The 16390-nt window shown below is 40.2% G+C and overlaps 2 protein-coding genes across 2 annotated transcripts; one reads left to right on the forward strand and one right to left on the reverse strand.

Moving 5' to 3' along the window:
• Nucleotides 1-680: 680 nt before the first annotated feature.
• ch25h (cholesterol 25-hydroxylase) lies at nucleotides 681-4233 on the reverse strand. The gene is made up of 2 exons (XM_071924503.2): nucleotides 3705-4233; nucleotides 681-2748 (listed from the first exon to the last, which is right to left on the reverse strand). Exons 1-2 carry the CDS (start codon nucleotides 4125-4127, stop codon nucleotides 2413-2415), a joined length of 759 nt encoding a protein of 252 aa, XP_071780604.1. The 5' UTR covers nucleotides 4128-4233; the 3' UTR covers nucleotides 681-2412.
• Nucleotides 4234-9096: 4863 nt separating this feature from the next.
• Nucleotides 9097-16109, forward strand: LOC144542967 (interferon-induced protein with tetratricopeptide repeats 5-like). Its single transcript, XM_078290660.1, has 6 exons — nucleotides 9097-9152; nucleotides 9878-10057; nucleotides 11823-12012; nucleotides 14406-14597; nucleotides 14781-15008; nucleotides 16095-16109. Exons 1-6 carry the CDS (start codon nucleotides 9148-9150, stop codon nucleotides 16107-16109), a joined length of 810 nt encoding a protein of 269 aa, XP_078146786.1. The 5' UTR covers nucleotides 9097-9147.
• Nucleotides 16110-16390: the final 281 nt, after the last annotated feature.

A 16390-nucleotide genomic window follows, 5' to 3' on the forward strand; every position in this document is an offset into this window, starting at 1 on the left:
AAATAAAATCTGAAGAACCTGGTTCTGCAGGAACAGTGAATAAATAAAGTACTCGATATCCATCTCTATCTATCTCTAAATTTATACTCTTCTGCAAATAATTGGGTTTTCATTGGGTTTGTTTTAAATCGGTCGCGTTTCACACTGCAGAACCTGACAGACTAGTTCAGTTATTTCATCTTGTCTCCAGACTCATCAAGCTCATTTTAGGATATTTTTAATGAAATCATCTCACTGCACTGGTAGATCATTTCACCGGTTTCAACAAATTTGACTTTTCTTTTTTTTTTTTTCCCCAGGAGAATGTAACTTGTTTCAGGACATTTTCTTGGTAAAAGTGAAATTGTCTTGGAGAAAGTTTCTTGTTTCCAGATTTTCTTCATTGTTTTATAATGATTTCTTGAAAGAAGAAGTCATATTGGCATGAATCAAGTGAAATGTACTGAAAGCAGCAGATTATCTGCCAGTGCAGAGAGAGAGTTTCACCTCATCACTCCCTATAGGACCAGCATCTGATGGTGGTTCTGTATAAAACCAGCAGTAAAACCACCAGATCCGCACACTGGGTTAGGAAGCTGATTTTTCTAGTTTCTCCCGCTGTAAATCAAACAAAATATACAAACAAAAGAACTTGAGATTTATGAAAGAGAGAGGCAACACGCAACACAGGAAACTTTCTTTCACTTGAATTTATTGTTGCTCGTAAAGTTTTTTCCAGATGGAGACTTTTGTAATAATACTGCAGCCGTCTGATACTCTTCAGCATATAAACATTCACTGTGTACAAAAAGTCATTCACATTTCAGTCGCAGTCTGAAGCATACAGGCTCTTCAGGATAGAAACATTTACAGTCTATTAAAAAATAAACCAAATAAGTCGGTCATCAGTCAGATTTTCAGTCACATTCATTTCCAGGTTTGGTTAAAAACTTTCTGCTCTTGCTTTCTTTCTCCCAAATATTTTGTGATTGATTGTGAAACCGATCACAGTTCACAGCTCATCCGCAGTCTCAATCAGTAGAAAACATTTCACATGCTGCCATCCATAGCACTTACACAGGACTTTTCAATTCACATTCTCTTTCCATCTAAATCACTTGCTTTTTACTTTTTACATCCAATATTCACCCACACTGCCACACTCTCCTCCCAGCTTCACTGACTTTCTTCTTTGCTCCCAAAGAAACTAAATGAATGGAAGAGGATTTTCCAAAATAAAAGCTCCATAATCAGAACTGTCACAGCGTTGAAAGAAGATTTACTCATCAGTTTAGTTTCAAAGTGACTCGACACAAACCCAACGAAGAAGAGTTGAAGTTTTCATTAAGACAGAAATCTCTTTACTGACCAGCTGCATCCTGTACAGTGTGAATAAAGTTTTGTCATATAATCTAGAATAACTAACCCATAGATTGCAATCGCACAAGAAGCGCCTCATATATGAAATACTTGTAGGTAAAAAAAAAAAGACAAGTTAATAAATAAATAATATTAAATAAATAGAATTGGTAAATATCTGCGATGATTCATGAATATACAAACATCCACCGCTGCACAGTGTCCCGCACTTTGCCACCTCTGTCTTTTAATGTAAAAGATTATCTCTATATTTCTGTAATACAAAAAGTATTACAGTATTGTTATGTTCATTATGTCTGTTACATCAGTATTAAGTATTACTCTGTTATAGATTACTGATTATTGTGTAATGATTACCAAACATCAAACTCCCTTCATTTTCTACACCCGGAGATGTTTTGTGTGTCGGAGTGGAAAGCGGCTGCAGCAGAAACTGTGCCGCTAAAACTCATCCGGCTCGCCTCGGCCTCAGACTTGATCCTGGAGGTCTGACGGCGTGAACGCAGATTTACAGTTTTCATGTCGGCCGAGGGTTCGGCAGGACGGGCCGGTCGGCCGCCAGAGGACTCAGAAAGTCCCACACGAGCCCCAAGAGGTCTGAGCTAACAGCTTTATATGGTTCCAATGTTTTTACAGGACAGACAGACGTCAGACAGCCGCCTGTTCTGCTGAAGTGTCCGTGAGCAAGGCACCGAACCTCCGCCTGGTCTGGATGAGAGCGTCAGCTGAAAGAGTAAAACCTTAAAGACCGCTGTCCATCTGTTTTAGTCCACAGAAACGACTCATCAGTTATTCAGCTGTTCAGAAACCATTCAGTCATCTCACAGATCGCCTGTCCAGTTCAGTCTTTGTGCAGGTTCCAGAACAGCCGGTCCCAGTTGGTAAAGTCAGATTAGAAACCCCCGGGTCCGTTCAGAAACCCCTCGGTCCGTTCAGAAACCCCTCGGTCCGTTCAGAAACCCCTCGGTCCGTTCAGAAACCCCTCGGTCCGTTCAGAAACCCCCTCGGTCCGTTCAGAAACCCCCGGGTCCGTTCAGAAACCCCCGGGTCAGGTCAGTCTTCGTGCCGGTGCAGCGTCCCGGCCAGCCGGTCCCAGTGCGTGAAGTAGGGGGCGTAGTTGGACCTGAACTTGAGGTGGTGCAGGTCGTGGTGAGGCGCGCCGCCGTACAGCCCGCCGGGCACCAGGCGGTGCGTGGCCCAGGGCAAGTCGTAGCCGCAGTGGTCCTCCACCGACAGCCAGATGTTCAACACGAAGAAGGCCAGCTCCGTCAGCGGGTGGCAGCCGAGGATGAAAGGGTTGATGGCGGCGAAGAAGCCCAGGCAGAGAGTTTCCCAAGCGCCGGAGTACTCTGTGGTGAGAGCAGAGGTGGCGGTGTGGGTGTGGTGCACCTGAGGGGGAGGAGTCACGGTTAATGACATGGCTTAATGGCTTAATGACTTAATTAACTACAAGTTGGACCAATATTTAACAATGTAAAAAACATAAACACAGGAGGATAGAAAAGATAGATTGTTAATAAGGTGTAATGGAAATGTCCAGGTATAATATTAGATATTGTATATAAAAATGAGTACAGACGCAGTTACACAACACCAGGTGTATTGTCATCAACACCCAATTAAGGCGAATTAAGTTTATAGACCATAACCATGGAATAGGCGTGGCGTTTATGGCAGAATCAACTTATTTCAAAATCAGTCTTTGTGCAGCACCATGTACACCAATTGATAAAAACAAACACTTTAAAACTATCAGGTGAACAGCTAAAGCAGTCTTTAAAGGTTCAGGTTAAGTGTTTCCAACAGTTGACCAATTTAAAATTTAAATGAAATTAAATTAAAGTTTCCTTAATTTATTGTAAAAAAAATAAAAAATAATAATGATCAGAGATTCACTGACATTTTTTAAAGAGTTTTCACACATTTCTTAAAGATGTGAGGTGTTATAGCAGCTTTGCAGAAGTTGTTATAACAGATAAAGAAGGTAAAACGAGTAGATAGGGAACCAGTAATCCCTTAAAATAACCTTACATTTTCATTAATTTACATTAATTCACCCCTTAATTCATGCAACATCTCCTTAAAATTAATTATGGGAGTTATTAATAGAGGAGATCCCATCAAAACATCTTGACTCCTTACTTTCTAAATTAATGAAAATTGCAGGCAGACAAGAACTTTTCCATTAATCTCCTCTTAATAAACCTGTAAACCTGCACAAAAGGCATGAAACCAACCCATGAATAAATCCCTTCTAAACCCATGATACTAACCTTACTTTATTAAAACTGTTATTTTTAATGAGGAATGAAGGAGGTTTCAGGGATGAAATGAAGGGTTTGTACCTTGTGGAAGGTGCGGTACAGCCAGGGCACCTTGTGGTGCAGCAGGTGCCAGACGAAATACTGGAAGTCGAACAGCAGCAGGCAGGACAGCAAGCCCCCCAGCAGGCCGAGGAGTCCCGGAGCCGCCCCGGGCAGAGAGACCGGCCTCCAGCACCAGTGCAGCACCGTCACCGGGAAGATGTAGACCAGGTGGTTGTAGAGGGACAGAGCCAGGCAGCTCCTCATCGTCTCCCAGCTCACCGCGCTCTTCGGCTGGATCTTGAAGCTCCGGACCAGAGCCGACCTGGAGGAGAGCAGGTCCAGCAGGACGAAGGGCAGGCAGAAGAGGAGGTAGACGGAGAGGGAGAAGAACACCGGGAAGAACGGGGATCTGAGGAGAGAGGAGTATCCGAGGACGGAGTCCCAAACGGCCTGGAGCAGCATGGTGCCAACATTCAGCGTTTCTTAATTTCTTCTTCTTTACTTTTCTCTCTCTCTCTCTCTCTCTGTGTGTGTGTGTGTGTGTGTGTGTGTGTGTGTGAGCTCCACAAGCGTGTCTGGACACTTGAGTCGTGTGACGCTGCTGAAGTGATTTTATAGAGCTTCGTCCCGCCTCCCATGTTCTTATAAGGACTGTTTCCTTTCTGCAGAGAGAGAGATAAGAGAGAGAGAGACAGAGAGAGACAGAGAGAGAGAGAGAGAGAGAGAGAGAGAGAGACAGAGAGAGAGAGAGAGAGAGAGAGAGAGAGAGAGAGATGAAAGTAACCTGAATGAAACTGGACTTTTTCACTTAGAAATCAGAGTGATGTGTAGAAAGTGAAAAGGATTTTAACTGTTAAGACTGAAATGATCTTTAAAGCTGACAGTCTGTTCTTTAACTTCAGACTCAGCAACATTATTTTAGTTTATGTTTTTTAGTGAAATCATCTCACTGCTTGTTTCAACTTGTTTCAGGACATTTTCTTGGTAAAAGTGAAACTGTCTTGGAGAAAGTTTCTTGTTTCCAGATTTTCTTCATTGTTTTATGATGATTTCTTGAAAGAAGAAGTCATATTGGCATGAATCAAGTGAAATTGACTGAAAGCAGCAGATTATCTGCCAGAGCAGAGAGAGAATCTGACTAAAGATATCATGAAAGAAGCTGACAGGTCTGGAGACAAGAGAAACTCTCTGGACAGACTGGCAGCTTTGAGGTTTTATATTATAAAGCTCATCAGTGCTCCAGATAAACTTATTCAGTGTTATATTTGTATCCAGGAGGCTGTTCTGGTCTGCTTCCTCTTGTGTCTCTAAAAGACTCGGAGGTAATAATTAGTTTTTGCTAAAAAGCATCTCCATGAACTCACTGCAGCTGATTTAAAGCTGAAAGAGCTACGGAAGAGGATTAGGGCCACACGGGAAAAATGTATTTGAGTTCTGAGATTAAAGTCAGAATTCTGTCTTGGTGAATTAATTTAAACTTTCTTTCAGGAAACAAAATGATGTTGTTGCTCTTTTGCACCTTAATATTTATTTTCACCTTTTTCACTTCAGTATTTCTCAAAGTAGCAGCAGCAACAAAGTCTTGTTTTCATCCTTACTTTTACTCTTATTGTGTCTTTATTTACTAAATTCAAATCATGAATCATTTCTACTTGAGTCCAACCTGAAGACAAACAGCCCAGATTCTGTTCTTCTGTCATCTGGTCCAGACGAGACCCAGATCCACTTTCAGTTTTCAGGGTTTTCCTCTCAGATTCTTCTCTCTTGTTTATTTTATTGTGTTTTGTTTTATCTTGTTTTATTTTTATTTATTTATTTTATTCCTTATTTATTGTGTCATGATTTTATCTACTATTTGTGTTTTATTATCTTGTCATTTCATGTGAAGCACTTTATATGTTTTTTAGAAAGGAGCAGTATAAATAAAGTTTATTATCATTATTATATTGTTATTTTAATAAAAATACATATTTAACACTCAGTAGCAGACCGAGTGATGAAGGAGCTTCTGTGTGAAAGATAATGAGCCAGTTTCTCCAAGTCTTTCAGAAATATCATTTTATTACAAACAACCAGTTTATTCCCTTGTGGGTTCAGCTCTGCTCTGAAGCTCCAATAAGGATTTATCTGCTGTTTAGTCAGGAAATCTTGTTTTTCCTGGATAAGTGGAAAAAATGCCAATGTGGGAAACTTTTGTTTTATTGAAAACAAGTGATATTATTTTAAAAAGTGATCTGATTTATTTCTCTTTTTACATTTCTTCTTAAAAAGCTCTTTTACTTCCACAGGCCTTTCATTATTGCATCTTGTATTCTGGTTTTATTTCTTGCACCTGTGTTTTGTATTTTCTCTATTTTATTTTCTTGTGTTGAATTTTAATCTCTCCTCTCTCCTCTGCCTGTTTTCATGCTGTGAAGCAGTTTGTGACCACAGAGGAAATGTCTCTGATCTTTACTTTTAAGATCAAAGAGGTTTCACTTGTTTCTCCCTCCTCATCACTTGTCTGACTCCACAGGAACAGCAGTTTCTTGTATCCATGGCGCCACCAAGCGGTCGAACAGAGGAATTAACATTTTTCTACAGAGGCAGGAGTTTAATTCCAGTCTGGTTTCAGTGGGATTTTACTCCCAGTCCGTCAGGATGTCCAGTAATAGGTTTTGTGTGAGTGTGTGTGTGTGTGTGTGTGTGTGTAGGTGTGAGTGTGTGTGTGTACACGACTGTGCAAGTGTTTGCATCTTAGAGCAATTTAATAATCGATTATATTGTTGTCTTTTATCATAACTGTATATTTGCTGACTGTTGCTTTCATTTTTACATTTCTAATCTTGTATATGAAAGAAACAAGAAACTACAAATCAGCCAGAGATTAAAGACGTTTAAAAGGTTTTTTTTTGTTTGTTTTGTATCTGAAGAGAACTTTAGCTTGGGTGTGTATATGTATATTTTACAACTTTATTTTACTTTATTTCCTTCCTTTCTATTATTCAGTGGAGAGAAGATGCTGATTTAGTTTAGTTTAGTCAGTTAATGAACCATAATTGAATTTGATTTGGTAATAACTACAACAGCCTGACTTTTCATGGTAACAGTTAGTGATTTTTAAAATGTAAACTATGTCTGTGAGCTGTATTTAAAGGTTTTTAGCTTACAATTGGAGCCAATGACTTCCAGGTTGACGGAACGTGGGAAGTCAGAAAGTAACGGGAGGAGAGCAAACACATTTTCATAGGATTTGTTGACAGTAAGAAATGCATAAAAAACACCGGCCTTATCCTTTAAAATGTGTAAAATGTGTTTACATTACATATTTACACTACCAGTCAAAAGTTTGGACACACCACATTTTACTTTATTTTACTATTTTCCACATTTTAGAATAACAGTAAAGACTCAAAACTGTAAAATAACACAAATGGAATTATGCAGCGACCAAAAAAGTGTTAAACAAATCAAAACTATCTTATATTTTAGATTCTTTGCCTTGATGGAAAGGAAAAGGCTTTGGAAAGAAATTCATACATAGGATCAACTTCACTATTTATATTTGACTAAGAAACTCATTTCAAGCATTTCAGCAGAAGCCTTTAGATCAAAATGCTTTAAGAGAATGAAACAGAACATTCAGTCAGGAGTCAGACTGTGACTGGTGGTGTTTATATGTACTGTATATTTTACAGTGTATATATATATATACAGATATCATCGCTCTTTATTTGCAGGGAGTGGGCTTCCAGTAAATTTAGCTGCAGTGTCTTGGTGAGCGCGCCCCCATCTGGCCATGTTGGGTAATTGCAGAAGGAATTGAGTTCCGGTTTGTTTCAGGAGCCTCTGTACATGTTTAACTACTGGATGACTTAACTTTCGTTTTTGTTTAAATGCAACCGATACATCCTGAAAAATAACTATAGTAATCCTATGATACATTTCAGAAAGATACTATAGAAAGATTACAGCAAAACTATAAACCCCTGCAGGAATAACAATATGACTATTATAAATTCTACTCTTACTTTAAAGTGTTAGTATCGAAAAGCACTTAAGTATCAAAAGTAAAAAGCACTTATTCTGAAGGTTGTTTTCTGATTGCTGGTATTAGCAGTTCATGCAGCATGTTTGGTAAGCTGCTGTGTCCTACACTTGAGATCATACAGAAACCTGCCATTGCACATCGTACATGTAATCTATATTGCTATATATCACGCACTGTAATGATGATATATTACTATATTACGCTGCTATTCTTGACATTTATGTCATCATTGTGCTGTTTCATATGTGCATGATGTCTTTCAAAATATGTCTTCTTTTGCAGCCTCTCCCTCACTCTCTCACCACGGGAATTCTGTAAAAACGAAACTGTCTCGTTTTTCCATCACAGGATTTGTTGTGACAGCCGAAGCCTGCACACGTAGTGACCACTTCCTCCTTAAACACGCATATTTTTCGTTTAACTGGTGAAATAACGTTATATCGCCCATTAACGGTTGCTACCGTGCAGTTCCTGGCGCATAGCAACAGGCGGACGTCATCTGAATACTACGATACATGTTTAATTAAAAAGACTACTGGGTGACTTCACTTTCGTTTTATTTAAATGCAACCGATACATCCTCATGAAAATAACTATACCAAGTAATCCTATGGTACATTTTAGTAAGATACTATACAAACATCATAGAAAACAAAACTATAAATCCCTGTAGAATTATTATAGAGACACTATAGGAGATGAACTACAGTAAAGTACAATAAAGACACCATCAACCCACTATTGTACCGCAGACACTCTGTTGGCCTGAAAGGAAACAAAACTTAAATGTTTCTGTAGTGCTGCATTCAGGTGCTGTGGGAAATATCACAATCTTTAGCTGAACCTAACATGAATGACCCTAACAAACAGGTAAATAAGACTGGGAAACGTGAAAATGATGGGATACAATTATGAATTAATATAACTATGAAACATAATAATGGTTGGATATAATTATGGCTAAGTAGGCAGTTTATATCATAGTCAAATTGCTAAAGTGTGACATTTATGGCGATGGAGAACACAGTTCTATTATGTGTTTAATTTTGAGTTATTAGTTATTATTATTATTGTACATATTTTTAGGTTGTCTTCTTGTCTTCAACCGCAGCCGGGTAACCAAGCTATAACACACAAATACAACAAAAAGCATTGAATTCACCAAGGTGACCATGAAGGCATCATAAGAGGTTCGTTTCATTCCGTCTCTGTTGTCTGCACATAGTTTCTGTTCAGGTTCTGTGTTGACCGGATGGACCAATTTATCAAGAAAATATATCAACACTTCACTTTCGGTTCTCCCAGTTAAAAGCATCAGCATCATCATCGTGACTGTAGTCTAACATTGGACTTCACCATAGTTGCTCTTGCTTCTCTCGACTGCATCAGAATTTTTTGGAGGAAGTCTTTTATTTTCCAACAGGTCGGATCCTGAACGGTGAATAATTCAAAATGAGGTAAGTTTGCTTCTGTTTAACGGCTGATAGGAAACCAAACTTTAGTAATCCTATGATAAATTTTAGATGGATTTTATAAAATTCTCCCAGCAAAAGTAAAATAATTCCTATCAGTCCAATATTTTAAAGTATTCAGTGTTTCCTCTTTTCTTCTTGTTAGGATGGAAAAGCCTCTGAAACATGTAGACCATCATGGGACACTAAAACTTGCCTTTAAGAATTAATTTACAAAAACACAGCCTAATTTTACAATTAAATAAATACATACATAAATCAGGTTTTCCTGCCTGTTTTTCTGTAGCTGTGGTCATATCTGATATTTAATAAAAGAACAATATCATCAAACTGATATATTGATCTAGCCTGGTTCCAGACTCCTGAATCGTGACCCGCCCACTCTTCAGATTTGCTCGAGAGATTCAGGGTCCAGGTCCATTCCAGAAAGCAGGTTCAACATCTCTGAGTCTAACCCTGAACTCTGAGTTGATTAACCCCGAGATAGGAAACTTCAAGTTTTCGGTTCCAGAACAGCTGATCTGAGTTAGTTCAATCGACTCTGAGTATGTTCACCCTGAGTTAAGCGCGTGCGTGACGACAATAAAAAGCCATCATCAATGGAGCTCCGATACTACGATTCACCATGGCAACAGGTAAATAAGCTCTTCTCTCTCTCTCCCTCCCTGCCTCTCTCTCTTTCTCTCTCTCCCTCCCTGTCTCTCTCCCAGTGATGCTGGCAGGACTCTGCTCTCCAGGCTGCTGCGGTTGGAGAGTCGGTTTACCTGGGATCTGAAGAAGAAAGACTTGGATCTGGAAGGTCTCAGCACACGACTGCAGGAACAAATAGATCTGGGTGTCGGACAGCAGAGTGCCATCGCTAACTCCTACAGCTTCCTGGCTTATGTCAGGTACAGTATTTTTCAGATAGATTTGCTTTTTAGGCTATGATGTAGAGGTCGGAGCTCAGCGAGTAAGATAAATTGGTATAGTAGTTAGGAGAAAGAAGTATGTTATTGTACAGAGAATGCTTGCTAAGTTAATTAATGAAGCGAAGCCTGCAGCCAGAAAACTTTCAGGTGTGACAGGAAAGGTAAAGGAGGTGGAGTCTGGATATACATAAAGAACTGTTTCTCTGTATGTAAACGTGCCTCTTCCTCAGTACCTGAAGGATATAACTACATATGTTGTATTGGACCTCTGTCTTGGAGGTGACTCCCACCTGACCATCATGGCCATTTATCGTCCTCCCTCAGCTAACAGTGAGGCATTGGTGGCCATTAGTAAACTGTGGTCAACCTACGCCTCCAATGACGTACTTATCATAGGTGATCTTAATCTTGACTGGCTCTCTAACAACTCTTGTAAGAATGAATTAAATATCTCTCAGCTGATCTCTAAACCAAGGCCTAATTTAAAGAATTTGTCAAATTCCACATTGATAGATATTATTCTGACAAATACTCAGCCACTGGGGTTCTGTCCCAGGACATCAGTGATCACTGTCCAATAGTATGTATCAGAGCATCTATACCTCTCATCTATAGAAAGAACTTGCTCAATTCCTGACCCTGACATAGCTCTTAATACATTTTCTCACATATTCACTGACATTGCAGATAGACATGCTCCATATAGGACAAACAGAACAAACCCCTGGTTCTCTCCTCAGCTATCAGAAGCCATTTGTTGAGACAAAGCACGGTCCATTGCTAGATCCTCAGGTCCTCAGGCTGATTGGCAGACCTGCAGGCAGCACAGGAACCAGTGTGTTAAAATCTGACTACTACCTGTCCTCTCTGTCAAACTGTAATGGAAACGCAGCCTCCTTCTGGAAAACTGTAAAATCACAAAAAAACAACCTCTCAACTTTGTTACCGCCGCAGATTATCTGTGAAACCGGTCCTATCACAAACAAACTTGCCTGAAGATGTTAATCATCATTTTATCTCCTCTGGCCACTTATTTGACAGATTGCCTGCTGATGCAATCCCAATTAATTCCTCCTCTGAACCAGCAGGGGGAGTTTTACCTGCTCTTTCTCTTTCTATGAGCAGCAAATTCTCTTTTAGGCCTGTCACTTATTCCCACATACCGAAACGGAGGCTGCCGGGTAAAAGAGCCGTCATCACTAGAGCAAAACACTCTAACCAAACACATCCTAATAACCCTGGATGTATCTCCTATATATACGACCTTATCCTACTGCATCAGTACAAACATTCTGTAACACACAGTAGATTACAAATGTAAATATTGTAGGTGTGAGGGTGAATTGGATTGGATTGTCCATGTATGTTCACTGAATGCTGAGTTTGTAACGTGTGATTGTGCTTGTTTGTTATTTTTGTAAATGTCTTGCTACTGTTCTCAGGTGTCTCTTGAAAAAACCATCTTGATCTCAATGGGACGGAAGTTACATGCCGTTTTATGAGAAGCCACGCCCACCGCCATGCCCCCTTTTGGCCAATCAGTGTGAAAAGTTAACCAGTTCTTCTTTGCCCCATGACCAAACTTTCCACAAAGTTTCATGCAAATCCGTTCATAACTTGTGGAGTTATCCTGCTAACAGACAGACAGACAACAAAGAAAATATAGTATATAAATAGGAATAGAGCAAATGGGGGGTATTTAAACATTTCACAACCAACATCTGCCATTCTCATCTGTCCTCAGGTATCTTCAGGGTAGACCAGAGGAGGCGGCATCTCTTCTCAGCCAATCAGAAGAGAAGACCAGAGAGTGTTTTGGTGAGGAGAGTGAGCGGCGGCTCATCGTGACGTACGGAGACCTGGCCTGGCTGAGCTACCACAGTGGAGACTTCACACAATCAGACACATACTGCCGCAGGGTGGAGGACATACTGGTAAACACACTCACACACACACACACACTGTTGTTAGATTTTCAAAATCAAACAAGGAAATATTAGTTACAAGTGTATCCCCTTCAGTTGATGGCTTTGTGGCCTTTTCTTAGACCCCCAAATCCACTGGCCTTCAGTGTTAGGAAAATAATGGTTAAAGCCCATTTACTTCTGTGTATGTCTAGTTTACATTTCCCCCAATCATTTTACAATGCATGCTGTATGTAATTCATTTTGTTAATATTTACAAATTTTCATCATTTTTTAAATCCAAACTTTACAGTTGTCAAACCAAGCTTGGAATTAAATGTTGTCCCAGCTAACAAAGACACCCTAATTAAAAAGACATGGATGTGACAGTAAAGTTTATAAGGTGATATGTTTTTGAGGGATTTCCTGGAGGAGACTTCCATTCCTTCCTGTGGGTGTCAGGGGATTGACAGGAAGCAGAGCGGAACGTAAAGGACTGCTGAGATGAAAACACTCAACTCGGTACAATGAAGTGAGGAGAAAGCAGAGAGTTAGAACAAACCAAATGAAGGCTTCCTGTTTATTGTGATGGATTCTCTTTGAGGGCCAAACAAAACAATTTCTGATTTGCTGTCATTGAGTTGGAGGAAATTTTGAGACATCCAGCACTGAATATTGGAAAGGCAATAATTAAGGATATTGAGGCTGGTGGAATCACTAGGATTTATGGGAATATATAACTGCGTATCATCTGCATAACAGTGAAAATGTATATTATATTTGCAGATGATATCGCCTAGAGGAAGCATATGATAGAGAAAGGTAATGGGCCCAGGATTGATCCTTGAGGGACACCATACTTAAGAGGAACAGAAAAAGAAATGCTATTTCCTATCTCAACAGAGAAAGTTCTATCTGCAAGATAAGAACTGAAAAAACTGAGGGCTGAGTCAGTAAGCCCCACCAAAATAATGCAGGTCTAGCCATCCTGTTTAAGTCAGGACTGGGGATCAAGGTAGAGGCTACTGTGGCGGTGGAGTGCCGGGTCCTTTTGGAACAGACAGAGATCCAGGGGTTAAAATTTTTGTTTATAAATGTTTATGCGCCTAAACAGGAACGAGACGGAATGGGGCTTTTTCAGCGTTTGGGACAGGCCCTACAACAGTATGATAGGGATAATCCTGTCGTAACGGGAGGGGATTGGAACTGCACTCTAGATTTCACTATATATCCTTCCTCACAGAAAGTCTCTGTTAATGGCATTTTGTCAGAGCAGACTATTTTAAATACAGGTGCTCCCCAAGGGTGCGTCTTGCCACCAATACTATTCTCAATGATATGGCTCTTATTGGGTTACTGCAGGAGGGTAATATTGAGAGGGAAATGATATATTTTAATCATTTATTTATTAATGGTGACCTGTTCAACTGGTGCTCAGACAGTGCACTGGTCAACAATACTAATAAAACCAAGCAGCTGGTTATCAGCTGCAACAGTAGCCTGCTCCACCCCAGCCAACCGGTTAAAATTAACGTCCAGTTGGTAGAAGTGTAAATAAAAGAACTTTAAATATTTATTTATTTTCCTGGATAACACTCTAAGCTTTACAGCTAACACAGAATACATTTTTAAAAAGGCAATGCAGTGTCTGTATCTTTTGAGAAATTTAAATAGTTTTGTTGGAACAGCAGGAACATTCTAGAGTTGGTCTATAGAAGTCTCACTGAAAGTGTTTTGACTTATAATATCTCAACTTGATATGGCAACCTTGGGGTTAAGAACAGGAGCAAACTGGCAAGGATCGTAAGCATGGCCAGTGACATTATAGGGCAGCCACAGACACAATTGACTGAGATATGTGGTCTGAAACAGGGATAAAGCAAAAAACATGTTCAAGAAGTCCTTTATTCCACATGCCGTTGCTCTGATGAATTCTTAGTATATTGCTTTATTAGTTTCTACCATGGCACTTTGATTTGATGAATTTCATGTAGGCCTACTGGTTACTTATTTGAAGCTCTGTATCTGTTTGTGTTGTCTAGGTGTTGGTCCGTTTGGAGACTGTGCTGTCTGATGCTGTATTGTCTGTATTGTGCTTTTGTGGTTCATGTGTATTTTATGTATTTTTTACTACAACCATGATGAAGCCAAAGGCAAATTTCCACAAAAATGGACAATAAAGGACAATAAAGTGTCTATCTATCTATCTATCTATCTATCTATCTATCTATCTATCTATCTATCTATCTATCTATCTCTCTATCTAGAAATGGGAAGGAGCCTCAGGGGAGACTTTGCAGCAGGTTTAAGTGTGTGGTTCAAACGGAAGGTCTTTCTGTGGAATAGTGTACGCTTTTAAATGGTGATAATAAAGACCATTTGGAATCTCTCTTTCTTTCTCCCTCCTCCGTCTCTCTCTCCAGGTGAAGTACCCTACCGGTTCTCCTACTGTTCTCCACCCAGAGGTGTATGGAGAGAAGGCCTGGACCTTCCTCAAGTTTTCGGTGCTCTACTACCCCAAAGCCATCATCTGCTTCCTCAAAGCCTTGGAGCTGCAGCCTGACGACAGCGAGTGGAACACCGGCTACGCTATCACCCTCTGCCGCACTGAACAGGTACATTCAGTCAATTGATGAATAAGTCATTTGATCAATCAGTCAGTCAATCAGTTGGTCAGATGTAATGCTTAGGATTTGGTCAATTTGAATAACAACAAATTTTCTCTGACATGGAAGTTGAAGTGTAGATGTGTAGTCCAGGGATTCTCCACAGCAAGCTGACAGGAGTCTGATTTCCAGATTGATCCAGAAACATTTCTTGAAGCTGAGGAATCTCCAGCCGTCAAGCAGCTTCGCCGAGCCTCAGAGATCGACCCTGATGACGCCGTTCTGCTGGCGCTGCTGGCTCTGAAGCTCTCCTCCTATGAGAAACACCAAGAAGCTGAATCTCTGATGGAGAGAGTGCTGGAGATCGGTCTTGACAGCCCTCATGTCACCCGCTACGTAGCCAAATACCTCCGCCAACAGGTAGCATTGAACTGTCTGTCTGACTCTGTATTTATTAAAATAGTTTGGTATTTTGAACCCTGGGCCCAAACATGTTTTCCGTCATGATCCCTATTAGTAGAAACCTGAACTTCGCTAGCCGCCTGCTCCGCCCATCCGGTAACACCGGGCAGCCCCTCCCACTCTACTGCAATAGAAACCTAGGGGCATACGCAACAGTCTTTGAAAACTATGATAAACGTTGTTTTGCAAAACACGACGCACACAGTATAATCTTACCGGTGTCAGTGTGTTATCTCAGCGCTGCTTTCGACACAGTTGATCATAACATGCTCATTGACAGACTAGAGAGGTGGGCGGGAATCACTGATGTGGCCGTAAACTGGGTTAGGTCCTATCTATTTAATAGATGTTTCTCTGTGACTATGGCTGGCTCAGTTTCATCCCCCACGAACATACACTATGGTGTCCCCCAGGGATCAATTCTGGGTCCCATTTTATTCTCCATCTATATGCTCCTTCTTGGTGACATCATCCGTAAATACAATGTCCAGTTTCACTGTTACGCTGATGACACACAGCTCTATGTTTCAATCAGACCCGGTGACCAGTCTAGCATAGCAACCCTCCACAAGTGTCTTGCTGAAATAAAATACCTAAAAAACCTAGGTGAACTAGCAACCTATGTTAAGTCCTCAGCCAGAAATCTTGGTGTAGTTTTTGATCAGGACTTACGTTTTGAGCCCCATGTAAAGAAAGTTGTTCAGTCATGTTTTTATCATTTGAGAAATATAGCCAAGGTTAAGTCTTTTATTTCAGCCACAGATCTGGAGAAACTCATCCATGCTTTTATTTCCTCCCGCCTCGACTACTGTAACTCCCTATATACCTGTCTCAGTCAGAAATCAATCCACCGCCTACAGTTAGTTCAAAATGCTGCAGCTCGGCTTTTAACTCAATCCAAAAAATTTGACTATACCACCCCTGTTTTAGCATCCTTGCACTGGCTGCCTGTTTATTTTAGGATTGATTTTAAAATTATTTTAATTACTTTTAAGGCCAGGCATGGCCCCTCCCTATATTTCTGACCTTTTATCCCCCTATGAGCCGGACGCAGCCTGAGATCCTCTGGTAGGGCGTTGCTTGCCATTCCAAGGTCTAGGTTGAAAACCAAAGGAGACGGGGCCTTCAGGGCCCCTAGACTTTGGATCTGCCAGAGGAAATCAGGCTTGCAGAGTCAGTTCCCCATTTTATTTTACTTCTAAAGACACATTTTTATAAAAACGCTTTTATTGTGTGATGTTTATTTTTATTTTTTATTTTATTTTGGTTTGTTTGTTGTGTTTTATATTAACTGTTATGAAGCACTTTGTTACCTGTATTGAAAAGTGCTATACAAATAA

Source organism: Centroberyx gerrardi, chromosome 20 (genome assembly GCF_048128805.1).
Source record: "Centroberyx gerrardi isolate f3 chromosome 20, fCenGer3.hap1.cur.20231027, whole genome shotgun sequence".
Classification (NCBI taxonomy): domain Eukaryota; kingdom Metazoa; phylum Chordata; class Actinopteri; order Beryciformes; family Berycidae; genus Centroberyx; species Centroberyx gerrardi.

Bases quoted from the DNA above. Each gene is read 5' to 3' on its own strand.
- ch25h (XM_071924503.2), bottom strand. From the start codon at position 4,127: ATGCTGCTCCAGGCCGTTTGGGACTCCGTCCTCGGATACTCCTCTCTC. The intron at 2,749-3,704 runs GTACAAACCCTT...CCTCCCCCTCAG, and splicing joins TGTACCGCACCTTCCACAAG to GTGCACCACACCCACACCGC.
- LOC144542967 (XM_078290660.1), top strand. The intron at 10,058-11,822 runs GTACAGTATTTT...ATCTGTCCTCAG, and splicing joins AGCTTCCTGGCTTATGTCAG to GTATCTTCAGGGTAGACCAG. The intron at 14,598-14,780 runs GTACATTCAGTC...TCTGATTTCCAG, and splicing joins CCCTCTGCCGCACTGAACAG to ATTGATCCAGAAACATTTCT.